Raw genomic sequence first — 25,075 nt, 5'->3', positions numbered from 1 at the left:
ATCCAGTTAATGAGTTCTAATTCTGGGCTGACATATGCAGATAATCCCCCCACCATCTTTTATTTCAAGAGAGATCTACAGGGAATTGGGGTTATCCTTGGTCTGTTGTATGTAACAAGAATTTCAAAATCATTGCTTTGCAGTATTATGACCTCAGTAATAAAACAAATCTGCTAACATGTAACAGGGATAAATGTAAAGTTTTCCCCTTAAATTAAGAACAACAAATGATGTAAATTCAAAATGGGAAATACACGGCTCATTAGCTTTGTGTGTGAAATGACTCACAATTTTTAGTTGACTATGATCTCACAGACACTGGTATGGCTGTGGGGAAAAAAAACAACAATTTTTTTCTAAGTCCATACAAATCTCGTTATTTGAGGTTAAATTCATGTAGTTTTTATTTATCCTTTATTCATTTCTTTATTTATTACTATTTGCTCAGGAAAGGTCATTTCCTCCCCTCCCCTCAGGCTCCCTTCAAGTTATCAAGAAAAATAAACCAGGTCTATTCAGCCTCAGGGTAAGGATGGATTGGAACCTGGCCAGAATTGTCTTCCCAACTGGGAGTCGTCCCAGTCTCCCACCCACAGAGATAAAACCAAAGACAGTATTGCTGGCCTTTTCCAAGCGGAACAGAAGATAAGCTAATTGGCTGGCAAGATCCATGTACAGACTGGAGTGACCATGTGACTCACTCTCTGTTAGCCATAAGAGTTACTTAGTTGTTTGTTATAGAGCCCTGTGGACCTCCCACGCCAGTGTGTACAGAAATCACAAAGGATGCTTGTTAAAATGTAGATTCCTGAGATAGTATTTCAGTACATCTGTAATGGGGCTTAGAATGCTATATTTAAATAATATATAGTAGACTTATTTTGTGTTCATTTATATGCTAAGTAATTCAACATATATCTGTGGGCAGTAAATATGCCCCGGTCACCCTTCTATAGTATAGTAGTATCACCGAGGGTAAAGCGGTGAATAACATGGACAATGTACATTCCATTGTGGGACTATGAGATTTATATTCTACTGGGGTCTATGGACAAAAATCTCACAAATAAAATAGTGACAGTGCTACAAGGAAATAAAATAGCACAATGGGAAAAGAGTAGCATATGGGGTGTGTGTGAGCTAAGGTGATCAGAGACAGCTTTCTTTAGGATGACATGTTTGAACTGAGGCCTTAATGATGAAAAGAATGTGTGTGTGTGTGTGTGTGTGTGTGTGTGTGTGTGTGTGTGTACATATAGTGGGTTGAGGCACAGGAGGTACAGCACAGAAGGCATAGGAGATATAGCAAGTACAAAGTCCCTGAAGTTGGAAGGACCTTGGTAAGCTTGGGGAATACAAGGCAGGACTGTGTAGCTAGGGTGGGGTTTCTCAAGAGGGAAACTATTGACATTTGGGGATATATATATATATATATATACACACACACACACACACACATACATATATATTTAAATATATACATGCATATATTTAAATATACTAATATATGTATTATATATTAGAATATAATACATATACATATAATATATACATATGTCTATACATATAATATTTAAAATATTATATATTATATAATACATATATATATTGTGTGTGTGATATGGGGCTTTTCTGTGCATTGTAATTTCAGCAGCATCCTTGGCCTCAACCCACTAGATGCTGGTTTTACCTTCCTGGCTGTAACAATCAAAAAAGGTCTCCAGCCATTGACAATTCTCCTGGGAGGCAAAATCATCCCTAGTTGAGAACCACTCAACTAGGACACAGTGAGAGAGGGAGAAAGATAGGAGGGTGGGGTGATAAGAGAGTGACCAAATTATGTAGGGCCATAATAATCCCTGGACTTCATTTCAAGAGATTCTGAAAGTCATTGGGGGGTTTTAATTGGGGTAAGGGGTAAATATGATCTGATTTATGTTTTCAGAAGGGCTCTATGATGGCTGGGTAGGGAATAGAGCGTGTGGAAAGTAGAAGAAAGGATACCAGTGGATGGGTTGCTGAATAGTCTAGCAGAGAGATGATAGGATTGAACTGGTGTTTAGCAGCTAGGATAGTGAGAACATGTTGAATTCACAAAGTGTAATGGGAGAAGCCCTGACGGGACTTTCAGTGGTCACTAGACCACGCTCAGAAAAACAACATCCTTGACCCTTGCATTGTCCTTGACCCAGAAGTGCTGTCATCACCTGGGAGCTTAGATGTACCATCTCAGGACCCACCCAGAGATGCTGAATCCGAATCTGCATTTTACTAAGATCAGCAGGTGACTGATATGCAAGTGAAGTTTGAGACACACAAGTCTAAGCTAAGTTTATCGTTTTACTTATTAAAAACGTAGATGCTTTGAGACGAAGAGTGATCTATATAAGATCACACAGACAATCAGGAGCAGAGTCAGAACTGGAACCAGTTCTCCCATCTCCCGCCTCTGTTCCGACAGCCTGCCTGGTAGAATGACATCTATCTCCTCTTAGGGTCCTTACTTAAGAGAGCCAGGAATTGTAAGTCTGTCCGTCAATTCTCATAGGATGAGGAAAAGTCACCCTTCAAAAAATAAAAGATTGAAATTCCTCCAGGGAGGAAGAATGAAAGACGCACGGTATCAATTTAAAGCAAAAAGCATTTAAAAACCAATTACCAAGCTGTGTTGCTGCTGCTCATGGGGCTGTCATCCTTTCCCAGCTCAGAGTGTTAATACTGAAAATACAAAACAAATCCCTTGAAAAGCGATGCCAGGATTGGCGTGTGGGCAACGATGATGAGGCTCTGAGATCAGCCCTTGCAAAGAGGGCTGCTCAGCTGCATATTCAGTGACAGGAATCTTCCGGATCACAAGCAGCAGGATTTGCAACTTGAACAATGTTTCTTTCCCCTCCATGGGAAGAGAGATTTTGGAAAGCTGAATATCAGTGTTCCCCTTGTCTTTATCATTCTCCTCTCTGGCTACCCTAGACTTGCTGCTTTGTTATCCCCCAAGGACATGGGCCATTTGTCAAATTCTCTTTTCCTCAAAACCTAAAGCACAAAATAGCTACTGTCCTTTCTGGCAGCTCCTGCAGAGCTAATATGTTGTGCTTATCCTAATATGTGGACCCCATCATGTCCTAAATTAAAGAGCCTGGTTTGAAGGATGAGCTTCAGGGGAAAGAAGAGTAAAACAGAAAGATTCAAATCCCTGAGGCTACCATTCATGGGACAAGGTACCCATCTCCATCTCTAACCCCCGGGCATGTGAAGGAAGCCCTGTTTCCTTAGAATCCTGAAGGTGGTCTGGTAAACCACTTCTGCCAAGGGTTTTTTCCATTACCTGGAATTAGCAGGTTACTGAAGGGCAGATAAAACAACCACTGTATGAGCACAATGGTTGGTGGGGAGGGAGGCTGCCTCAGGCTCTCATGGGAAGGAGGAAAAAGCTGAATGCCTTTCCTAGGACTGGGTGTGAAACTGCTCCTCTCAGTTGGAGACTGGCCCCCAAAAGCACACAGCTTCTGCCACTGCACAGCTGTCAGCTGCCATTAGCAGGTTCCTGACAAGAACATGTGGCGTTCTCCAGTCATTCTCCCCAGCAACTCAAACTGGGCAGTGATGCAGGGGTATGTGTGGTGTGTGTGTTTGTGTGTGTGCATGTATCTGTGCACACTGGGAAGAGACAGAAAAAAGAGAGATTAAACAATGGTTTCTGGACTCAGATATTTACCCAGTATCAAGAGAAGATTCAAGCCAGATTTTCTCTCTTGGTATTAGGGACTTTGAGTAAGTCACTTAATGCCTCTACTCTTTGTTTTCCTGCACCAACTGAGAATAGCAAAAAATCTATGATTTATACACTCCTTTGTAAGTGCCAGGCTCTATGCTAGAGCCCATTGTGGAAACCATCTCACTTAATCATCACAACAACCTGACGATACAAGAACTATATATGTATATATATTTGCAGATGAGAAAACTGAGACTTGAGAAGGTTAAGTAAATTTCCCCAGAACCCCTAGATAGAGATGATGGAACCAGAATTCCATGGCAGACTATGTGACTATGAGTCATCATGAATCAGCAGCTGTACCTCCTCAAACGTGGATGGCCACCTCACTGTGTGTTTGAGTGATCAACCAAAGCCATGTGTGGGAAAGCACCTGGCACACTGAGGGCTGCACCAATGTCAGCAACTGCTATTTAAAGAACTCAACATTAGCTTATTCATTCATTGAGTACTTGTTGTGGACCTGGTTCTATTCTATGAATTATAACACATGGAGAAGGGAAGTGAGGAAAGACGATATTGGCTCTTCCTTCAAGTAACACATGAACACATGTTATCAGGTGTTGGCAATAAAAATGTTGTATCTGTATGACAGGTTCATAACCCTGAAGTCGAGGACACCCCACATGCTCACCAAATGAGACTAAAACAAAACACCTGCTTACCTAAACCCTTTTCTAGTAGAGACCACCAATGAGGAGTTCTCATATCAGTATTCTAAGAGCTGCATTTAATAGTAACCATGGAACCTCCTTTTATCTCTCATTCTATTTCTGTCGTCATAGAGTTTCAAAGCAAATACCTGAAATGAGTAAATTTTAATTCTGAAACAGTTATGCAGTTTTCCCAAAGTTGTAATTTAACAGGCATAATCGAGGCACTATATCATAGTAAATGATGGTTTATCTGGTGCTCGTCACCTAGAAATATTATTACTAGCGGATGCTTCTGTGCTTCAATGGTACAATGATAATTGATCACAATGATTACCCAGAGGCAGAGCAAGTTCCTGAAGTGCTATGTGGATCATACAAAAAAAGAAAAGAAAAAAAGAAAAAGAAAAAACAGAAAAGCTTCCTTTGTCGTTTTTTGCATTACAATTGAACATAATACAATTCTTTGAATATTAGTCACCAGTAATAAAATATGTGCTAACATCACTGATCAGAGCATTTCAATTCCCCATTATACACCATTATGCCAAAAAAAGGAATTCTGTACAGACATATATTCCGTATCTTTTATTTCCTTCCAGAAAAGCTCAAGCTAATTTTACATAACTGAGTGTCTGCCCGTGAAGAACTCTGAGGCGAAACTGCTTGTGTTAGTTTTTTATTGCTGGGTGAACTTAGTGGCTTAAAATAATATAAGTTTATTATCTTAGAGTCCTGGAGGTGAGAAGTCCAAAATGGGTGTCACTGGGCTACAATGCAAGTGTCAGGAGAGCTGAGCTCCTTCTGTTGGTTCGAGGGGGAGAATCTGTTTCCTTGTCTTTTCCAGTTTCTAGAAGCTGCCTGCAGTCCTTGGCTGTGGCCCCCTCCTCCATCTTCACACCAGCAGCGTAGTACCTTCAAGTCTCTCTCTCTAACTACAACTCTCTAACTACAACCCTCACTTCCATCTTCACATCCCCTTGGCACTCTGACCTTCCTGTTTCCCTCTGATAAAGATCTTTGTGATTACATTGGGCCTATCCAAATAATCTAAACTAATTTGTTCATCTTTAGATTTTAACTTAATCACATCTGCAAAGTCCCTTTTGCCATGTAAGGTAACATATTCACAGATTTCAGAGGTTCAAATACAGACATCTTTGGGAGGTCAGTATTCTGTCTATTACCCTCCTCTTAAACTTTTCATCACAGTGTTATCCTTTTCTTTCTTTTCTCTTTGACTTTAACTTTTGAAACAATATCATCTTTCTATAGATGATGAGTAGAGTGATCCTGAAATGAAAAATTATAGAATTCCTTAAGGTCATGGGAATCAAGTTCACACAGAAGCTCTGCTAATATTTGTCAGATTCTCACCTTGCCCTGGTCCAAGCCAGCAGGAGAGAGGCTCCCCTGGCAATTGCCCACTCCACTGTGTGTGGCTTAGTAGCACTTATGCCCTAAAGAGGGCATTTGCTTAGTCTTCTGTTTCTTAGAGCTTTCACTTAAAGATGAGAAGAACTTGAAGTTACAGCATAAAAGGAAAAAAAAAGATGAAGAATATTTTCTTGGTGCCAGACACTGGAGAACACATGGGGATATTAGGAAGGAGAAATGCAAAGGCAGAAAGCCAGGCTGAAAGAAGCTTTGGATGCCATCTGACAGGCCTTTTGAATGCGCAGTTTTGGCTGCCTTCCCAGCTGCCCCACATACCCCTACATCCCTCTGTACATTGCTGGAGGAGCAGGAAAGCAGCCCTTGGAAAAAAAATCCCAGTGCACTCAGAGAATAAGGGGAGGTCATGATTAAGGTTATGAGAGAGATACTAGCCAAGGGGTAGTGGAGGTTACAGCTGTGTGGACAAAATGTCCAGACAGGAAGAAAGTACATGCAAATGGAGCCAAAATGGGCTTCTGTTTCCCAGCTGTAGACAAATGTCCTCTCTGCTAACCTTTTGCCCTCAGCTTACTTTGGCTGCTTGCCTCTGAATTATGTTAAATGTTTCTCTTTTATCTCATATTTGGGTTTTCATAAGCCCTGATATTTGCAAAACCATTAGGGTTTAAATAGGATACCTGACACATCTATTATGAGCAATGTTTGAAAGAACAAAATCCATCATTTCAAGACTGGTTAAGAAGAAGTGCTATAACAAAAGCGCTAGGGTGAAGGAAAGATGCAAACGTTACTGTTAACTGTGATCGTATTTTTTTAATATTTTACTTCAGAAATTTTAATGGAAGAACAATACAGCCACTGTCTTTACCAAGAGCTTAGCAGGGCAGGTACCGTGGAAAGTACTTCATGAAGATTATCTCTTTACAGTGTGCAACAGTAATGAGAAAGTTCTATGATAGCATCATTTTGTAGATCATTATGTGACTGAAGGAAGTCACTTTACTGAGGTAGGTCACACAGTTTGCAAATCACATCTAAAGCTCAAATGTAGGTTAGCCTACTTCCTAATTGTAACCTTTTAGTTGCATTACGTATTTCCTCTGTTTATCTAATAACTTTGACTTTTTAGATAAACTCAGAGAATTGTGTAGTATAGAAAATCTCTTCTCAGATTATTTGATAATAAAGGCAAGATCTAATTACATTTGATTTCAATATTACAAGAGTTGGAGCTCCGCACATTTTTGCCTTTCAAAAGTCATTTGGGTTTGTCCCACTCAAATCTCATTATTCTCTAATCTTTTTATTCTGTAAAGCAGATTGTAGTAGGTTGAATAGTGGTCCCCCAAAAGATATATCCAAGTCCTTACCCCCGGTACCAGTGAATGTGACCTTATTTGGAAAAGGGGCTTTTGCAAAGGTAATTAATTTAAGGATCTTAAGATGAGATCATCCTGGATTAAAGCTGAACCCTAAATCCAATGATGTTATTAAGAGAAAGGGAAGGGAGATTTGAGACACACAGATACAAAAACACAGAAGACAAGGCCATGTGAGACAGAGGCAGAGATTGGAAATAAGCTGCCACATGCTAAGGAAAGTCAGGAGTTACAAGAAGCTAGAAGAGGTAAGGAAAGTTTTCCCACTAGATACTTCAAAGGGAGTGTGGCCCTGCCAATACCTTGATTTTGGAATTCTGGCCTCCAAAATAGTGAGATACCATCTTTCTGTTGTTTTAAGCCATGTATGTTTGTGATTATTTGTTGTGGCAGCCCTAGCAAACTAATACACAGACGTAGTTAGTTGATGATGCAGATGTCAAGATAGTTTGGCAAACATTACTGAGAAAAACTGTGTGATTAATGACTGCAACTATGTCTCAGGGATACATTTTTGTAGTTTAGTTTCTTGCTGATACAAACTGAGAAATCATAAAGTGTTATAATATTTATTACTAAAAATCTAAAAGTCCAATTGACATGCAGGGCTTCAATATAATATTCAGCGTGGTCCCAAATGGTTTCTTTTCTAGTACAGGAACACAATGAAAACTCATAGTCCTTGTGCTTTCAGAGTAAAAATTCAGGCCAAGGCTAACAAGTATTTCATTGTAATTGAATATTCATCATTATAGTGATACAAGCAACAAATTTTCACTAAAACTAGTAATAAAAATATCAAGTTCATACAAATAATCTAAGCAAATGTCTATATATGTATACATACATATACACACATGTATACATATATACACAATTATGCATACCTACATGAAACCAAATGTGTGTGTGTGTGTATATATATATATATATATATATATATACACACACACACACGTAGGTGCATATATATACATATATATACATTTGGCTTGATGTCTATATATACATGTATATGCATATATAAACATATATACATAAGCATGTATATACATATATGTATATATGTATGTACTTTTATACCATTTTTATACTATTTCTTGCCCATTTGATGGATTTCTTATGAAAGGTCAATAGGGAAACAAATGAATATGGAATCCCTACAGGTATCTGGTAGATTTTGCTCTTCTGATAAAACCCAGGAATACCCCTTGGCAATTCTCTCTGGACCCAATTCATGATTTATAGCTGATTGCTTGTAGAACTCTGGGCTTGGGTTCTGAAAATTCATAGAATCACACATGGGTGGCTTCCTAATAGCTCCTACATATGTGAGAAATTGTCAATGCAGAGTACCTGGGACATGACTGACATGAAGTAGGGACCCCAACTGACACCAGTAGTTGAAACTAATGTGACTGTTCTAGTGGTGGTAGTAGTAGTAGCAGTAGGTAGTAATAACAATAGTAGTAATGGTGGTGATAGATACTATGGTGAGAAAAGATCTGAATATTCATTACGGTTTGTCCGAATCTTACGGAATTCTCTTATAGAAAGAAGCCCTAAAGAAAGAGAGCCAACTCCCTATCTTAGTGTTTCCATGGATACTGAGAATCTCTTCAAACCCAGAAAGGTACCACCTCAGGCAACTGAGATCAATAATACATTTTCTGGATCTACTGAAATAATTCTTCACCTATCTCCATATGAGGACCGTATTTATGATCAGGTCAGAAGCAAGATTCAGTCCTTACAGACTGGCCATCGTAGCAGCGCTTTATCCCATCCCAGTCCCCAGTCTCCCACCCTTACACAGCATGATAGAATAACATTATGGGTTACTCGTGCTGTCAGACATTTCCTTGGCAGAACCACACCTTTGACAAGAAATAGAACCGAGTGAAGATTCACATACATTCTCAAAGGCTTAGCAACATCACGCACTAGCCTCAGCAGAGCCTGTGATCCACTCTGACACGCAGCAGCTGAGTCAGCCTACTGTGGCGAGCTTAGAGTGCTTAATCGTTCCTGGGGGAGTTATCTCCTCTAGCAACAATCAGTAACGTAACTGCCAACGGTAGAAAGTTATAGCTGCTCACACATGCGTAAAACAAATTTTCCTTTCAGGCTGGCCTTGGTATGTTACAGGAATAACCCAATGGGGGTGTTCTTTGGGTCTCCTTCTAGTTTTCTGGCATTATAGAGAAGACAACCAGGGTTGGCTCTACTGATAGGCCATTCAGACTTTGGGGTGAGGAGCTAGCAATAGGGTGGCAGTACTGGTTCCAGTTGGTCCTTTGGTTATGGCTGCATATTCTGAGTTTAAGAGAGGATTTACCTCTAAGGTATAGCAGTCATAAAGAAACATGATAACAGGGCAATTAAAAATCTGTGACCACAGAGCTCAAAGAAAGACAGATGAGCCAGAAGTCCTGATGATCAGCATCACGTGAGCAGCTATTATATGCTATGTGTTGAATTGTGTCCCTCCAAAATTCCTAGGTTGAAGCCAAGATGCCCAATGTGATGGTATTTGGAGATGAGGCTTTTGGGTGATAATTAGGTTAAAATGAGGTCACAAGGCTGAGGCTATCATGGTGGGACTAGTGCTCTTTTAAGAGGGGACACCAGAGAGTTTGCTCACTGTCTCCACACACACACAGAAGTCATGGGAGGATCTAGGAAAGTGGTGGTCATTGACAAGCCAGAAAGAGCCCTCATTGGAACCTGAGCATGCTGGCACCTTGATCACGGACTTCTAGCCTCCAGAACTCTGAGAAAATACATCTCTGCAATTTAAATCCCCCAGTTTATGGTATTTTATTATAACCCACAGCTGATGGATACAACATAGTAACCATTTTTTAAAATAAATGGGATTATTTAGTTACATCAAGTAGGTGGGCTTTTAGAAGTCATATATGTAGCAGCCATAGTTACCACAACTAATTACGAGAAAATAGAAGATGTTTATCTCTGGTCTCTTTGGGAATCCATCCATCCATCTTCACCTAGGTGACTCTAAAAGTAAGCCTGTCTAAATTCCAGAGTTACTCAAATAATCGCCCCCTGCCTACTTCTGTGTCCATTATCACAGACGTGACCATAAGCAATGGGCAGCTAAGTCCTCAATACTATGTATTATCATCAGAATGACTTTTGTTCTGAGGTGAAATTCTTGAATATATAATTTGGTGCAATTTGAAGCAATTTTCCTATTTTTTGAAAAACATAAAATGTCTCCTGGATTGTTCTATGAAGACTAAATTTCTGTGACTATTTTCCCATCTGCTTTTCGAATCTCTCATCCCCTGATCTGGATCTGTCTTCCACAGCCCAAACAGCATAAAGACTCAGCTATCAGGCCAAAAAAATTAAAGAAAAAAAGACTGATGTCATTCAAAGACTGACATTTTAGTTTTTATTACTAGAATACCTTAAAGAATTAGATCTGATTTGCATTGATATTTGCCAACTGAATTATTAAAGTTTTTTTTTTTCTTTTTCTCTTACCTTCCTCAGATTTTAACACTCCAGTCAACTGCAGACAAAGCCGCAATCTTGTGACTTCACAGAGCCTCATAGGCTTTTGAGTTGACCAACTTGAGAAAAATTTCTGACTTGATGCATGACATGAAACGAAGGCAGGTGACACATAAAGGAAATGACAAGGTATTTTATTTTTTTTTTTTTGCCAAGGAGTTTGCTTCTCACAAAGTTTCTTAAGTGACATGGGGTAATTTTATTGGCATGTCTTTTATGGGCAGCAAGACCCCATTTGAATTACCTATTGAGGTTTCTCTTTTTTATTAGAATGAATTGCAGCCTCAGTGTACTGGGAGACTTGCAAATGAATATGCCAAGAGAATGATGAGGATTTCAGAAATGTGTGCACATTTTAAGTGATATGTTAGACTCAAACATCATTAGAATGTAGATAGAAAAAGACAAAGTGGGAATTTCTGCACAGTTGTTACTTCTAAACCTCTTCATCTAAACTGACAGAAATTCTAACCAAACAAATGTGATGGTGCATATATATCAAGATATTTTTATAAACACACACACACACAGTCACTGAAACATTTCCTGTTGATTTCTTATTATTGCACAGGAAGAATCTCAAATGCTCCTATACTTGTGCTTGGTAGAAACAGTACACAACACTGACTATCTCAAAAAGAAGTGTTTTCTCTAGTGCAGGGGTTCTCTAAGTTTACTTTGCATCAGAATCACCTGAAGGGCATGTTAAGCTACATTTTTGGGCCCCACACCTTGAGTTTCTGATTCATGTAGGTCTGGTGTGGAGTCTGATAACTTGCATTTCTAACAAGTTTCCAGGTGATGCAGATGCTGCTGGTTTAGGAATTATACTCTAAGAACCAATGTTTTGGACTATCCAGAAACTCTGGTTTTATTACTTATTTAATCAAGTGGAGTGCTTTCCAGTCTTGAAGTTAGTTCTTTCTACTATCTAACCAAAATGATTGTAATTTAAGTCTTTATTTTGTTCTGTGGAACTTAAGACAATAACAACAAGAAACACTTGAATAATGCTTTTTCATTAATAAATCACTCCCGTATGGATTTTTTCACTTTAGGCAATACAAGGTTTATGGTAGGTGAGTAGGCATTCTATTATTCATGTTTTACAGATGGAAAGTAGAGGGTTTAAAGAACTTACCCAAACCCCTATAAAAGTAAATTATGGACAGCAGGGCTTTCTGACTCCAAAGTCTGTATTCTTTCTACCTAATCATTCTTCCTCTCAATTCTTTACATTTGTAGAGAGCTATACATTTTTCAAACTACTTTCATATTCATTATCTCATTTGATCCCTGAAAGCAACAGTCTGAAGCAGGCAGGGCACATATTATTGTCTACATTTTGCAGATAAAGCTATTATAAAAGATGATGAGAAAAGTAGCTACTGTCATTCAGACTGCATCTCTTTGTACACTAGGCAACATTTTTCCTCCAATGTTTAGTAGCAGCATCTGATGTAGCAGGTACAGCATTAGATGCTGTTGTTTGCAGTGATAAGTATTCAATGACAAAGTATTATAACCCCACCCCAACTCCCCACCAACACTTTTTTTTCTCTTTTCATGGTAGGAATGCATTTGAAGGGAAAGGAGGTAGGGATGAACTTTAGTGTTACCAGATTGGTAGGAATGTGGGGAAAGGTCCCTACTTGCTATACTTCGAATACTAAGGACAGCAGCTTTCTCCACCTGTAGCCCAGGGCTTTTCAAAATTTAATGAGCACCTGGGGATCTTGAGGAAATGCAGATTTTCATCCAGTGGGTCAGTGATGGGACCCAATATTCTGCATTTCCTTGTTTCTTCTACCACTTCTTCCAGGAGAAATATTCTATATTTCCACAGTGATGCCAATTCTGATGGTCAGAGTCCAACCTTGTAGCCAAGGAACAACCTTATTTCTCAAAACTATTGTTATTTTCATTCTCTGAACCACCTCTCAATCTCTAGGCTGAAACAGAAAAATTGAAAATATAAAACATTGTAACAATATTTGGTGAGTACTACACAGATTGTGGGACTTACCTAGGTGTTTCTCTGTGCTAGACTACTTAAGTATCCCACAATCTTCCAAACTATTTTGTTCTGAAGATCCTGGATGATGCTCAAACTGTGACCCATAGAGAAGCAGTGCTCACATTACCTGAGTGCTTGTCAGAAATGCAGAATTTCAGGCCCCACCCAGACCCACTGAATCAAAATCCACATTTTAATAAGATTCTTCAGATCATTTCCTAGCACCGTTGTAAGAGAAGTCCTTCCAATCGTCTTGGCAATCCCCCTGTAATTATAATGTCATCATTCTGTTCACCTGGCTTGTAATCTAAGTCGCTGAGAGGCTTTATTCTACAGAATCCTAAAATTCGCCAAAAGAGATAATTTAAGTGTGAGGTTAGCTAAGGAATCTGTATTGTTCAATACCTTTGCTTCTACTCTGGGTAATTCCGATGATCAGCCAAATTTGTAAATCCAGCAGCCATCTAATAGTGGCCACAAAAGTTATCCTACAGGTGGCCACCACCAGAAGGGTTTTAGAGTAAATTACAGGAAGTGTTATAAAACTTCCAGCTCTTGTAATGGGGGCTCCTTCTTCTGATTGACTCAACTTATTAACTGTCAGAGTGGGACTGAACCCTTCCCTACCACACCCTCACCCTCACTATAGCACAAGTTCATTGGAGTGATAGTGTTGAGATCCTTGTCACCACATACATAAAGAAAACAAAATCCTTTCCCAGATAAGAAATTTGCAATAGACATTTCACAGTGTTTTGTTTTGTTGTTGTTGTTTTGAGATGGAGTGAGTCTCACTGTGCCACCCAGGCTGGAGTGCAGTGGTACAATCTTGGCTCACTGGAACCTCTACCTCCTGGGTCTAAGCGATTTTCTTGCCTCAGCCTCCCAAGTAGCTGGGACTACAGGCACATGCCACCACACCGAGCTAATTTTTGTACTTTTAGTAGAGACGGGGGTTTCACCATGTTGGCCAGCCTGGTCTTGAACTCCTGACCTCAAGTGATCTGCCCACCTTGGCCTCCCAAAGTGCTGGGATTACAGGCATGAGCCACTGTACCCAGCCCAACATTTCACAGTGTTTTCAGGAAAGGAAATGTCCTATACTTTAAAGTTGTACATTATATAGTACTGTAAAACTATAGTTTATGAAGACTCTGTTCTTTAAGTGTAAGCTTTAAGCAGGTTGCAACAGAGTCTGACTTTTCCCTAGAATAAGTAATTCATTTATTCCTTCAGCAAATATTTATTGAACACTTAGTCTGTGCCAGGCACTACAATGGGAACTAAGGACATGCAGGTGGCTGCTTTCATGAGGAAAATAGACAGTAAAAAAGTAAACAAATGTTTAAAACAATTACTGAGTGTGATAACTGCTGAGAGGAAAAGAACAATTGCTGATAATAAATGGGTGATAAAAGACTATGAAAGGGCCAGCTACAAGAATGTTGAGATTTGGGAGGATTCGCCATAGAACATTGGAAAATGATTCAAGTGGGATGGAATGCAGGTCAGCACATCAGAGAAACTCAAGGCAAGAAGAATCTCAATTGGACCTAGAGAGAGAACTTTCCTGAAATGTCTGGAATCTTCTTGGCAATAAATTACTGAAACTATTAGTTGGATAGGCTTAAGTTCTATAATTCTATTGTATCATTTGTAATTCGCTTTCTATTCACTCATGCTTTATTATCAGTATGTATTTAGTTTATACTTCATGATATAAGTTAGGTTTTTCCCACTATTTCTATTTTTTTTAGAATGAAATCCTTAATTCAATAACTTAGTTGATTGATTGAATACCTGTAATATGCCAATTAATATCCTGAAAATATACACATGAATAAGGCATAGTTTATGCTTTTTTTTTTGAGACCGAGTCTCACTCTGTTGCCCAGGCTGGAGTGCAGTGGCATGATCTCAGCTCACTGCAAGCTCTGCCTTCTGGGTTCACGCCATCCTCTTGCCTCAGCCTCCCGAGTAGCTGGGACCACAGGCGCACGCCACCACGCCCAACTAATTTTTTGTATTTTTAGTAGAGATGGGGTTTCACTGTGTTAGCCAGGATGGTCTTGATCTCCTGAACTTGTGATCTGCCCACCTTGGCCTCCCAAAGTGCTGGGATCACAGGCGTCAGCCACCACACCTGGCCAGTTTTTGCATTTTTATAGATCTTATAAACCAGGGGGAGAATGAATGAGCACATAGTTAAAATGCAGTTTTATTAATTTTACGATGTTCCTTCCTGGAGGAAGTGTCATCTTGAAGGTCTTGCAAGAATAAGTTATACTGGTAAAATGATGGTACGAATGGGATAAGCAATCATGTATCAAGTAGAAAGCCAGAATTATGAAGGCCAAAAAGCAAGTGAATAAAGTACGCTCTTGAAATATAAAAGGAATATAATTTCAAGAGTGTTCCAGGGATAGGATAATCACTTGAATTAGGGATTTAATGCCATGCTAAGTAGTTTGAACTTTATTCCAAAAGTGCTGGGAAATAGGAAAATTAAGCAAAAAAAAAAAATTAACCTCACCATTTCCATACTTAGAAATAGTAGCAAAGGGTCCAATTGGAAAACTGATGAAATGCAGGTGAGAGGAAATATTGGCTGAAATACATTGTGACAATGACAATAAGGAAAGTGAATGAATTTGTAGTTACCAAGGAAAATACTCAAGATAATGTGTGAAATTAATCATTGCTGGGGCAAAGGAAGAAAAAGAGGCCAGGATCATTCTCACCTTTCTGACTCAGACAATTTTTATTTCCTTCCCTGAACATCTCTTGGAACTTGTCCTCTGGCCCCTTTGCTTCTGACAACCCTGGGTACATATCTATCTATCTTGATTCATGAGACCTGAGATTGTCCCCCTTGGCAAGGATCTTAAATCAGACCTGCCCTGGCATTTCATGAGGGATATGGGAATAGATCTTAGCTGACATCCATCGACAACATTGGAAAGTCCATTGTGGACAGTCCACAGGAGCGGTACAACCAAATGAGACTTTTTCCTGTATAGATAAGCCATTTCAACACAGTGTGAATCCTTTTGCATCCTGTTGCTTAGTGGCTTGGTTAACTCCCAAATAAATCTACCTGCACTTACTGTGATGAATTTTACTGTGCAAGTATCTGCTCATTTCAACAACTCCATGGTCACTTTGATTTTTAAATATGCTTCTGAAGAAACTATAATGTAGTATTTGTTTATTTGCTTATTTGTTTGCTTGTTTATTTTTCTGTGTAACTCCTCTCTGTTGCTGTTCAGTGGCTCACTCTTGAACATTGCAGGTCATTTTTGTGTGTGTGTGAGATGGTATAATCATCTCTTGAAACACCAGTTTTGAAAAAAATAACAAGGGTTGTAATGCACCGTTATAGGTTCTATATAGCTACAGTTAATAAAATATTTACTGTTGTTATATCACCAGACTGTGGGAAAACTATCTTCTCAGGTGAGAATGGATATATGAATAAGCCATGTCAGAATTTCTCCCTCTAACAAACAAGAGACTGTCATTGTCATGGCCTTTTGAAAAACAGACCTTAAGCCGGTACATTGGGATGAAATGTAATATAAGAAAGATATAAAATATTAAGGCTAACTTGGATGTTAGCTTTTTTAAAATCTCCATGGTTATGGTAGCTGTAATGAAGGATAGATCCGAATAAAGAAGAGATTGAGGTGGTTTTCAGTCAAATTATTAATCTCACCCAAAATGATCACTATAGGCAGCTAATATATAGTTAACTATAATTACAATAAATAATAATATCAAGAATAGCTAACACTGCACTGAGAACTTTGCCTACGTATTATTTTAATTTTCAGGATAATATATGATACATATTCTATTTTTAAATGTATTTTAAACATAGACTACTTGGAATAGTGGCAAAAAGTATTTGAAGGAATGAGATGCTGAGAGATGTGGACTCTGTATTTCTGTTTTACTAGGCCATGTACAAAGTTTCTGATTAAGAAGTTATTGCCTCTCCCCACCCAAGGTTCCACCATGTCTTGGAGCACTGACGTCCAAACTAGCTCCCCAAGAACACATCTAGGCTGATTCACTTCTCTTCAGGCAGAGTGCTCTGGGAATCTGATGACACATGTGTGTAGGGTAGGAGTGGGGTTGCAGGGCATTTATCCAACACTTGCAAGAATAGCCAGCACATTAGGTTGTGCAGATCTTCTCAACGACTTAAAGGCTGACCATGTCAGTTACTGTGAGCATCTCTGGGATTTTTAAAGTTTGGGTTGTGGAGGCCAGTAATCATGTGGTTAAATTTTGTAGTCATTTTCTAAATGATCCATTTGTTTTAATAATAAAGTTACTAAAAATGAATTTGTATTTACTTGATTAGGCCATTATGGAGTCATCTGTATTGGAAAGACAGATATGTTTCAAATCTAAATTTAAGATATTTTATACACACAAACAGCTGTCTATATACCTGCTACTGATATACTGAGACTATACTGGGTAAGTATATAACTTTCTCTGTGAGTGTGTGTGTATAATGTAGTAGATACACTGTTATTTACTACAGTATATATAGTAGTTTATACATTAGTATATATAATATCAATATACAAGTAAGGCACTGAAAATAAAATATAGCAAACATTTTAAAATTTATTTTTATGCTTTTGGAAGAAGGAAATGGATATATTAAAAAGTAAAAAAAAAAAGTGTGATTAAAGAAAGAGCTTTAAACATTAAAAGAAAAGTAGCATAACAAAACCCCTACATCATGATTTCACATACAGATACTTGCCTGGATTCTTAAATGCATTATCATTCTAGGCCATTATATATGTTGTTTTCTATACCTGGGATAATCTTCCTTCCCCTATTTTCTTGGCTATGTCCTATTAATACTTCTCAGGTGAGCTTTGCTGGTCTCATTGAATGCCATAATTTTTCCTCATAATGAATCTAATTATGGGGCTATTCATGCAATTTCAGATATCCTGACTTATGGTGGTTTGACTTACAATTTTTTGACTTTACAATGGTGTGAAAGTCATATGCATTTAGCATGTGCACCAATTTAGGATGGGGTTATAGCTGGATAAGCCCATCCTAAGTCAAGAAGTGTGTGTATTAGTTTAACGCTTTGCTTTCTTACTGAACGATAAGCTTAATTTGTGCAAGACCATGTCTGTCTTGCTCTTCCTTGTGTCTGTTTACAGAGTGAACACTGTAAATAATTCTTGCCAAATGAACAGATGGTGAGATGGAGGTCAAGATAATTCTGTATTGATGCATGACATATTTTAAAACCAATATACAACTAAGACTGAAAATAAAACATAAGATTGTTCTTTACTTTCTCCTCCTTTAAAAGAAAAAAATGAAAATATTTAAAAATAAAAAATGCAAGAGATAAATGAAAGCAATTAATAGAATAAGTTGAGTCATTATTCTCTTTTGAATGTTACTGCATGGTCAACAGCCTTTACCTGCAAAATGCATACCTTTGACTATTCCATATGCGTATGCTACCAGGTTTGACTCACTGAATCTTCTGGAAGGTCCACACAAGGAAGCCCCAGAGAAATAATTTCCTGAAACTTAAACTGTAGATAATGTGTTCTTTGTGCTAAATATGAAATCATACAAATTCTAACATGCTAACTAACTGGAAGGACCGGGTGTTACTTCCAACAGGTACTTCTATAATGCAACTTAAATAAATGAGTTCAGTTTAACATTACATATTTCTCTCAAACCCATGAGGTCAAAGTCTAGGCTGGTCATATTGGGTGAGTTACAATTAGAAGTAAAACAGATGCGAGTAATAGCATTAATAGCATTAAAAAGTACCATCAGTCAAGGGGTCAGACTTGGAAATGAATTGAAAGGGGAGTCTCAGCTCAAGTGGTTAAAACTCACTCAATGTCCAATAAGAAAATGGGATTTCACACTCTTCAGACTCCTCTTTCTTAGCTTCTCCAAGCACAATATTTTCCCACTCACTCCACCAAATTGCAAAATATTTTTTAAAGTGAGATCTGGTTTGTGGCTGAAAAAGAAAATTAATTACACAGTATCTCTTGGGTTGTTCTCAGCCTAAAGGGTTAAATCCTCAGTGTGCCTTTTGAGTTTTTCAGTGATAGAAAGCTGCAGAGGTTGTGAAAGCCTCTGCAGAAATGAAATGCATAGAAACTCTTTCTGTGACCCTGAGCAATCCTGACAACACATGATGCACATTTGAGAAAGGGACTTCCTCATGAATGTGAGAAGACAGATGTAGAAACAAAGTTAAATGAAGATGGGAGCAGCATTGCTCACAGAAGGAAGATCAAACACTCCATAGAAAATACACGTTACAGTGCAATTGCCCTCTGGGAGTCACAGGATTATGAAAGTCTAACTTAATTAAGGGAGAAAATAGGTCACATTTAATAACTACATGTGTGACACATTATTTTGAACTATATAACTGAAGAGGGGAGAAAAATTAAGAAATCAGAAATATAAGAAGGCACGCAGAGACTGCATAAATGTCTTCAACTTCATCTAATTCAGGTGCTTTTTATTTTGTAGGTACGAAAAATTCACCATTCTTCTAATTTACCTTTTTAAAAGCACTTGCAGTATCCTTGAAAAGGAAATTTCAGATGCAAAAAGAAAGAAACAAAGTGGCCTTACCAAATTTGTTTAAACTAAATTAAGGGGTAATAAATATTCTCCTCATAAATATATATCATGCATATTTCTTTCTTTTCTTTCTCTCATGTCATCAAATGACAGATAATCAGGTATTGTGAACCCTGCGTAGAATCTTCCCCTATCCAGGGCTCAATGTCCCTGTGGGGTCGAGCTAATTACAGGTATATTTCCTTTGCAAGACAGTCACACTCTGTACTGTTGAAGGCACAATTAATAATTGAACAAAGCTAGCCGTTTTTGTTTTTGTTTTTGTTTTCTCTCACATGGCCATGGGTTGCAGGCAGCTTTGCTGTCACACATGGAGCAGAGTCTCTTCTTTGGGTCTCTTCCACATAGCTTGTTTATACTCTCCAAGAAAGACTTCACATTACAGGCTGAAAAGAATCACCCACTGTTTCCATATTTTGAAAGAAATTTTTAAAAACCATGAAAACAAACAAAAATCCTAGTTTCCTTTATAAAATAGAAAGGAAATTTCTCTCTCCTGTCACCAGGAATATGATTATAATCAGTTGGTTATTTAGGTCAGATGTGAAAGAAATGAAAGAGGAGGCGTGGGAATGTAAGGCAGAATAGTAGTCTGCCCTCAAGTCTGCAAATGCAATAGAAAGCCAGTTTTGTGTGTGCCAGAATAGAATCTGACCTACAAAGTGGGCCTAGATAGAAGATTGTAGAAGAGTAAAGTTGTTTCCTTTGAGATGTCCGAAGGAGCTTGGTGGGGGATATCCCCAAAGCCCTACTTGGCTATGGATGAGTGCAGCAAATCCTTGTCCTATGTCCCAAGCCACGGCCTTGAGCAGGAGTCTATAAACTTTTCTGTAAAGGGCCTAATAGAAAATATTTTACATTTGTGGGCCAAGTGATCTTTATTGCAATTAATTATTCAGTGATGCTGTTTTAGAACAAAAGCAACCATAGAGAATTTGTAAATGAATAAGCATGGCTGGGTTGCAATAAAACTTTATGTATGTACACTGAAATTTGAATTGTATATATATATTTTTTATTTTGAATATTTGTATGTACACTGAAATTTGAATTGTATATATATAGATATATTTTTGCATGTCAAAGAAATAAAATTATTTTGATTTTTTCCCATTTAACAATTAAAAAACTATTCTTCGTTTGCAGGCAGTACATAAGTGGAGCAGACTAAATTTGATACACAGGCTGTGGTTTGCTGACCTCTGTTATTGACTACTGAGAATCCCTGTGAGTTTATCTATTTTCCTGGTTGATATTGAAGCCTCCAGGGTCCTCTGAGTTTATGTAAATACAGCCTTTACTCTTGAAGACATGGCTTGTCCTCTGGTCTTTTGTTGACTTGAAACATCATAGAAAAACAAGCTATTAAGGGGTCAAATCACATGTTCATTATCATGGGAAAGTTTATGAGAGTTAGTTATGGCTACCCAAACTCCTAGACAAGGTGGGAAAGGCTCTGAAACTCTGGTTCCACATCAGAAGTTTTATAAATTCAAGGGATAAAAAGGAATCTATCTTTAAGTTCAGTTCAGCCATAGCAAATTTTTCTTGAAAAGCCTATTTGCTAGTCAATATTGTGCCAAAAGAAATAGTGTTTTTCTATTAATGCAGTTCATTATTTGATTATAACTTGAATAGAATCTTTCTTCCTTTCTAACTAACTCCCATTTTCCTTCTTTTATCTACCACCTTGTTCCACATAAGAGTAAGAAATTATAAATAGTATCTTGACATAGACATTTAAGTTAATTAGAAAAGGTGAGACAAAACAAAAATAATGGTAAGAAAACAAGATGATAGCACAAGTGTGATCTGAAATGGACTTGATCCCATAAACTTCTATATAGCTTGTTTATAATCAATTTTTAATGTGTAATTTATGTATAATAATTTATATATTTTTACAGATGGTCCATAAATTTGGCTCTAAGTTTACTAACAGTCAAACAACAAAGGACATACAATCACTTAAGAAAATTCACTGGGTCCTTTCTTAAAAAGCAAATGATTGCTTAGGAAAAAAGAAAGTAGAGATATTGAAAAACGAAACAAATTTCCTCAAATGGTCTTTTCAAAGGAAAACTATGTAAAACAATTAACAATCTCTCAATTACAACATTACAGTAAACACCATGATTTTAGAAGCTGTCTTTTATAACATCCTTAAATATGAGCTTCTATACCAAATTGCTATTCAGTAAAAGCAATGCTACTTGGGACAGGGGTAGGTGGCATGGGATTGGAGCCAACACAATGCCATCCAAGTAGAACATGCTCTGAAGGTTTAATTCATTCCAAGGGAAAGATATAATATCTGCACGTTCGTACTCGAGACAATCCTTTATACATTTTTTTTTTCCTTATGAGGTCTAAAATAAGTATGCGAGTCAATGAGTTTAAGATTGCTCTCCCAAACCAAAACAGAGCCCGCATGGCCAAGTCAATCCTAAGCCAAAAGAACAAAGCTGGAGGCATCATGCTACCTGACTTCAAACTATACTACAATGCTACAGTAACCAAAACAGCATGGTACTGGTACCACAACAGAGACATAGATCAATGGATCAGAACAAATAATGCTGCATGTCTACAACTATCTGATCTTTGACAAACCTGACAAAAACAAGCAATGGGGAAAGGATTCCCTATTTAATAAATGGTGCTGGGAAAACTGGCTAGCCATAATGTAGAAAGCTGAAACTGGATCCCTTCCTTACACCTTATACAAAAATTAATTCAAGATGGATTAAAGACCTACATGTTAGACCTAAAACCATAAAAACCCTAGAAGAAAACCTAGGCAATACCATTCAGGACATAGGCATGGGCAAGGACTTCATGTCTAAAACACCAAAAGCAATGGCAACAAAAGCCAAAATTGACAAATTTGATCTAATTAAATTGATCTAATTAAACTAAAGAGCTTCTGCACAGCAAAAGAAACTACCATCAGAGTGAACAGGCAGGCAGCCTACAGAATGGGAGAAAATTTTCGCAACCTACTCATCTGACAAAGGGCTAATATCCAGAATCTACAATGAATTCAAATTTACAAGAAAAAAACAACCCCATCAAAAAGTGGGCGAAGGACATGAACAGACACTTCTCAAAAGAAGACATTTATGCAGCCAAAAAACACACAAAAAAACGCTCATCACTGGCCATCAGAGAAATGCAAATCTAAACCACAATGAGATACCATCTCACACCAGTTAGGATGGTGATCATTAAAAAGTCAGGAAACAACAGGTGCTGGAGAGGATGTGGAGAAGTTGGTGGGACTGTAAACTAGTTCAACCATTGTGGAAGTCAGTGTGGCGATTCCTCAGGGATCTCGAACTAGAAATACCATTTGATCCAGCCATCCCATTACTGGGTATATACCCAAAGGACTATAAATCATGCTGCTATAAAGACACATGCACACGTATGTTTATTGCGACACTATTCACGATAGCAAAGAGTTGGAACCAACCCAAATGTCCAACAACGATAGACTGGATTAAGAAAATGTGGCACATATACACCATGGAATACTATGCAGCCATAAAAAATGATGAGTTCATGTCCTTTGTAGGGACATGGATGAAACTGGAAACCATCATTCTCAGTAAACTATTGCAAGGACAAAAAGCCAAACACCGCATGTTCTTACTCATAGGTGGCAATTGAACAATGAGAACACATGGACACAGGAAGGGGAACATCACACTCTGGGGACTGTTGTGGGGTGGGGGGAGCGGGGAGGGACAGCATTAGGAGATATACCTAATGCTAAATGACGAGTTAATGGGTGCAGCACACCAACACGGCACATGGCTACATATGTAACAAACCTGCACATTGTGCACATGTACCCTAAAACTTAAAGTATAATAATAATAATAATAAGAAGAAGAAGAAGAAATGCAAGTAAAAAAAAAAAAGATTGCTCTCCCAAATAAGTGTCTCATGTATATGTTATCAATAAATGAGAAATTGCTTGTGTTAATAAGGATGGGTTTTGAGTGAAACTTTCTCAAGAAAATAGAGGCCTTTAATAAGAATACCTGCCTAAATATAAAACCATTCTATACATTGATCCAAATTTTACTTGAGAAATTAATTTGGGATCTAACATCAAACAGAGGACCCATCTTTTCACACCACAAAATACAGATAGTTTTAAAGACATTATAACCAAACACTATCCCGGTCTTTTAGAAATGTCTCAGTTTAGCTCCTGTTGTACATCTAGTCTTGCATAATAGTTCTATGGTGTTCATTTTAAAATGAATATGTTGTAACAAATCTCTAGTTACATGAGAAAATGTTAAGTGACTGACTATAAGATATAAATCAGTTAAATTTGTGGGTTTTCTACAAAATCAATAATATTTTATAAGAATAATTGACCTATTGCCTATCTTTCTGGAAGATTTAAATAGAAGGCTACATTCTATAAAGACGGTGTTATTTGACAAGACATGGTTTTGCATACCAGAAAATGTAATTGGTAGGGTAGAGGAGTATGTATGTACCTAATCTTAAATAATTTGCTCAAACATTTAAATAAAGTTCAAAAAGCAGGAGGCCTGGGAACCTTTTTGTGGCATTGGTGGTGAGAAGGGGAAAGAAAGGATGTTGAAGACATTGCTGGGAAATGAGTTTCTGATTTTGACTGAATTAGTATCAATAGCTGGGACTCATAATGAGTTCAGGCAGCTGAGTCCATGTCTGATGCACAGAACCAGATGCCAAGGGCAGGACAATAAAAGTCAGAAACAATTCTGTATTTTCTTGATAGATTTCTTCACAAGGTGCTACAAGTTAGAAAACTGTAGTTAAAAGCAAAGCAAACAAACATACAAACAACTACGTAAAATTAATCCAGACAAAATATTGCCCCAAGACACTCAATCACCAAACTGGCATGTATTTTACATATAATATCAAGCCATTTAATGCTCTGTATTTGTTGCATTGCGGGGGGAGCGGGGGGTGTTCTATTGAAACTGAAATTTTACAGATAGATAGATAGATAGACAGATAGATAGATAGATAGATCTACATACATATTCAGTACAATGATTGTAAACTTTATAGAGATTAACACATTAGCAAAGACCATGAGGACCCTAAATAAGACCTATGTTGCCATTCTGTTAGTATTTTAATAACAAGATACATGCATGCCCTTCTGATTCAACAGAATTTCAATTCTGATTCTGAATTGAATTGAAATTTCTGATTCAACAGAATTTCAGGAGCATGAGCATATTTTAAACAGTATGTGGCATATTGGAACCTGGAGTATTGCTTACCAGTTGGTGTAAGGTGTCTCCAGGTGATAACAGGTTCAGGACGGCCATTGGCCATGCAGACCAGAGTCACGTTGCTGCCCTCATTCACAGTGACATCCGAGGAGATGTTGGAGATCTTTGGTGGGACTGTGAAAACAAAAGGAAATGGAATATGTAACCATGTCAGTAAGATTAGGCTTGTAGCCATACAACTAACTGGAAGTGGCAAATTCAAGGTTTTATAACTTAATTTGAATTTCTGTGTTAAGAAGTAGGGTGCTTTTAAGACCCATGCTTGTCATCTGCTTACCAAATCCGTAAGTTTTCCTAAAGCACTACTATAAGGTAAGAAC

The 25,075-nt window shown here is 37.9% G+C and overlaps 1 protein-coding gene across 3 annotated transcripts in view; it reads right to left on the bottom strand.

Annotated features, from left to right (window-relative positions):
- LSAMP (limbic system associated membrane protein) overlaps nucleotides 1-25,075 on the bottom strand; it is a 645,347-nt gene that overhangs the window by 196,050 nt on the left and 424,222 nt on the right. For all 3 annotated transcript variants that reach the window (XM_003261841.4, XM_030801556.1, XM_003261840.4), the window contains exon 3: nucleotides 24,744-24,869. In XM_003261841.4, the coding sequence (XP_003261889.1) occupies nucleotides 24,744-24,869 (126 nt within the window). The remainder of the gene's footprint in view (nucleotides 1-24,743; nucleotides 24,870-25,075) is intronic.

This window comes from Nomascus leucogenys, chromosome 21 (assembly GCF_006542625.1).
Source record: "Nomascus leucogenys isolate Asia chromosome 21, Asia_NLE_v1, whole genome shotgun sequence".
NCBI classification, from domain to species: Eukaryota; Metazoa; Chordata; class Mammalia; order Primates; family Hylobatidae; genus Nomascus; species Nomascus leucogenys.
Note: the sequence above shows the minus strand (reverse complement) of the source record. Positions and strands in the feature narration are given on the sequence as shown.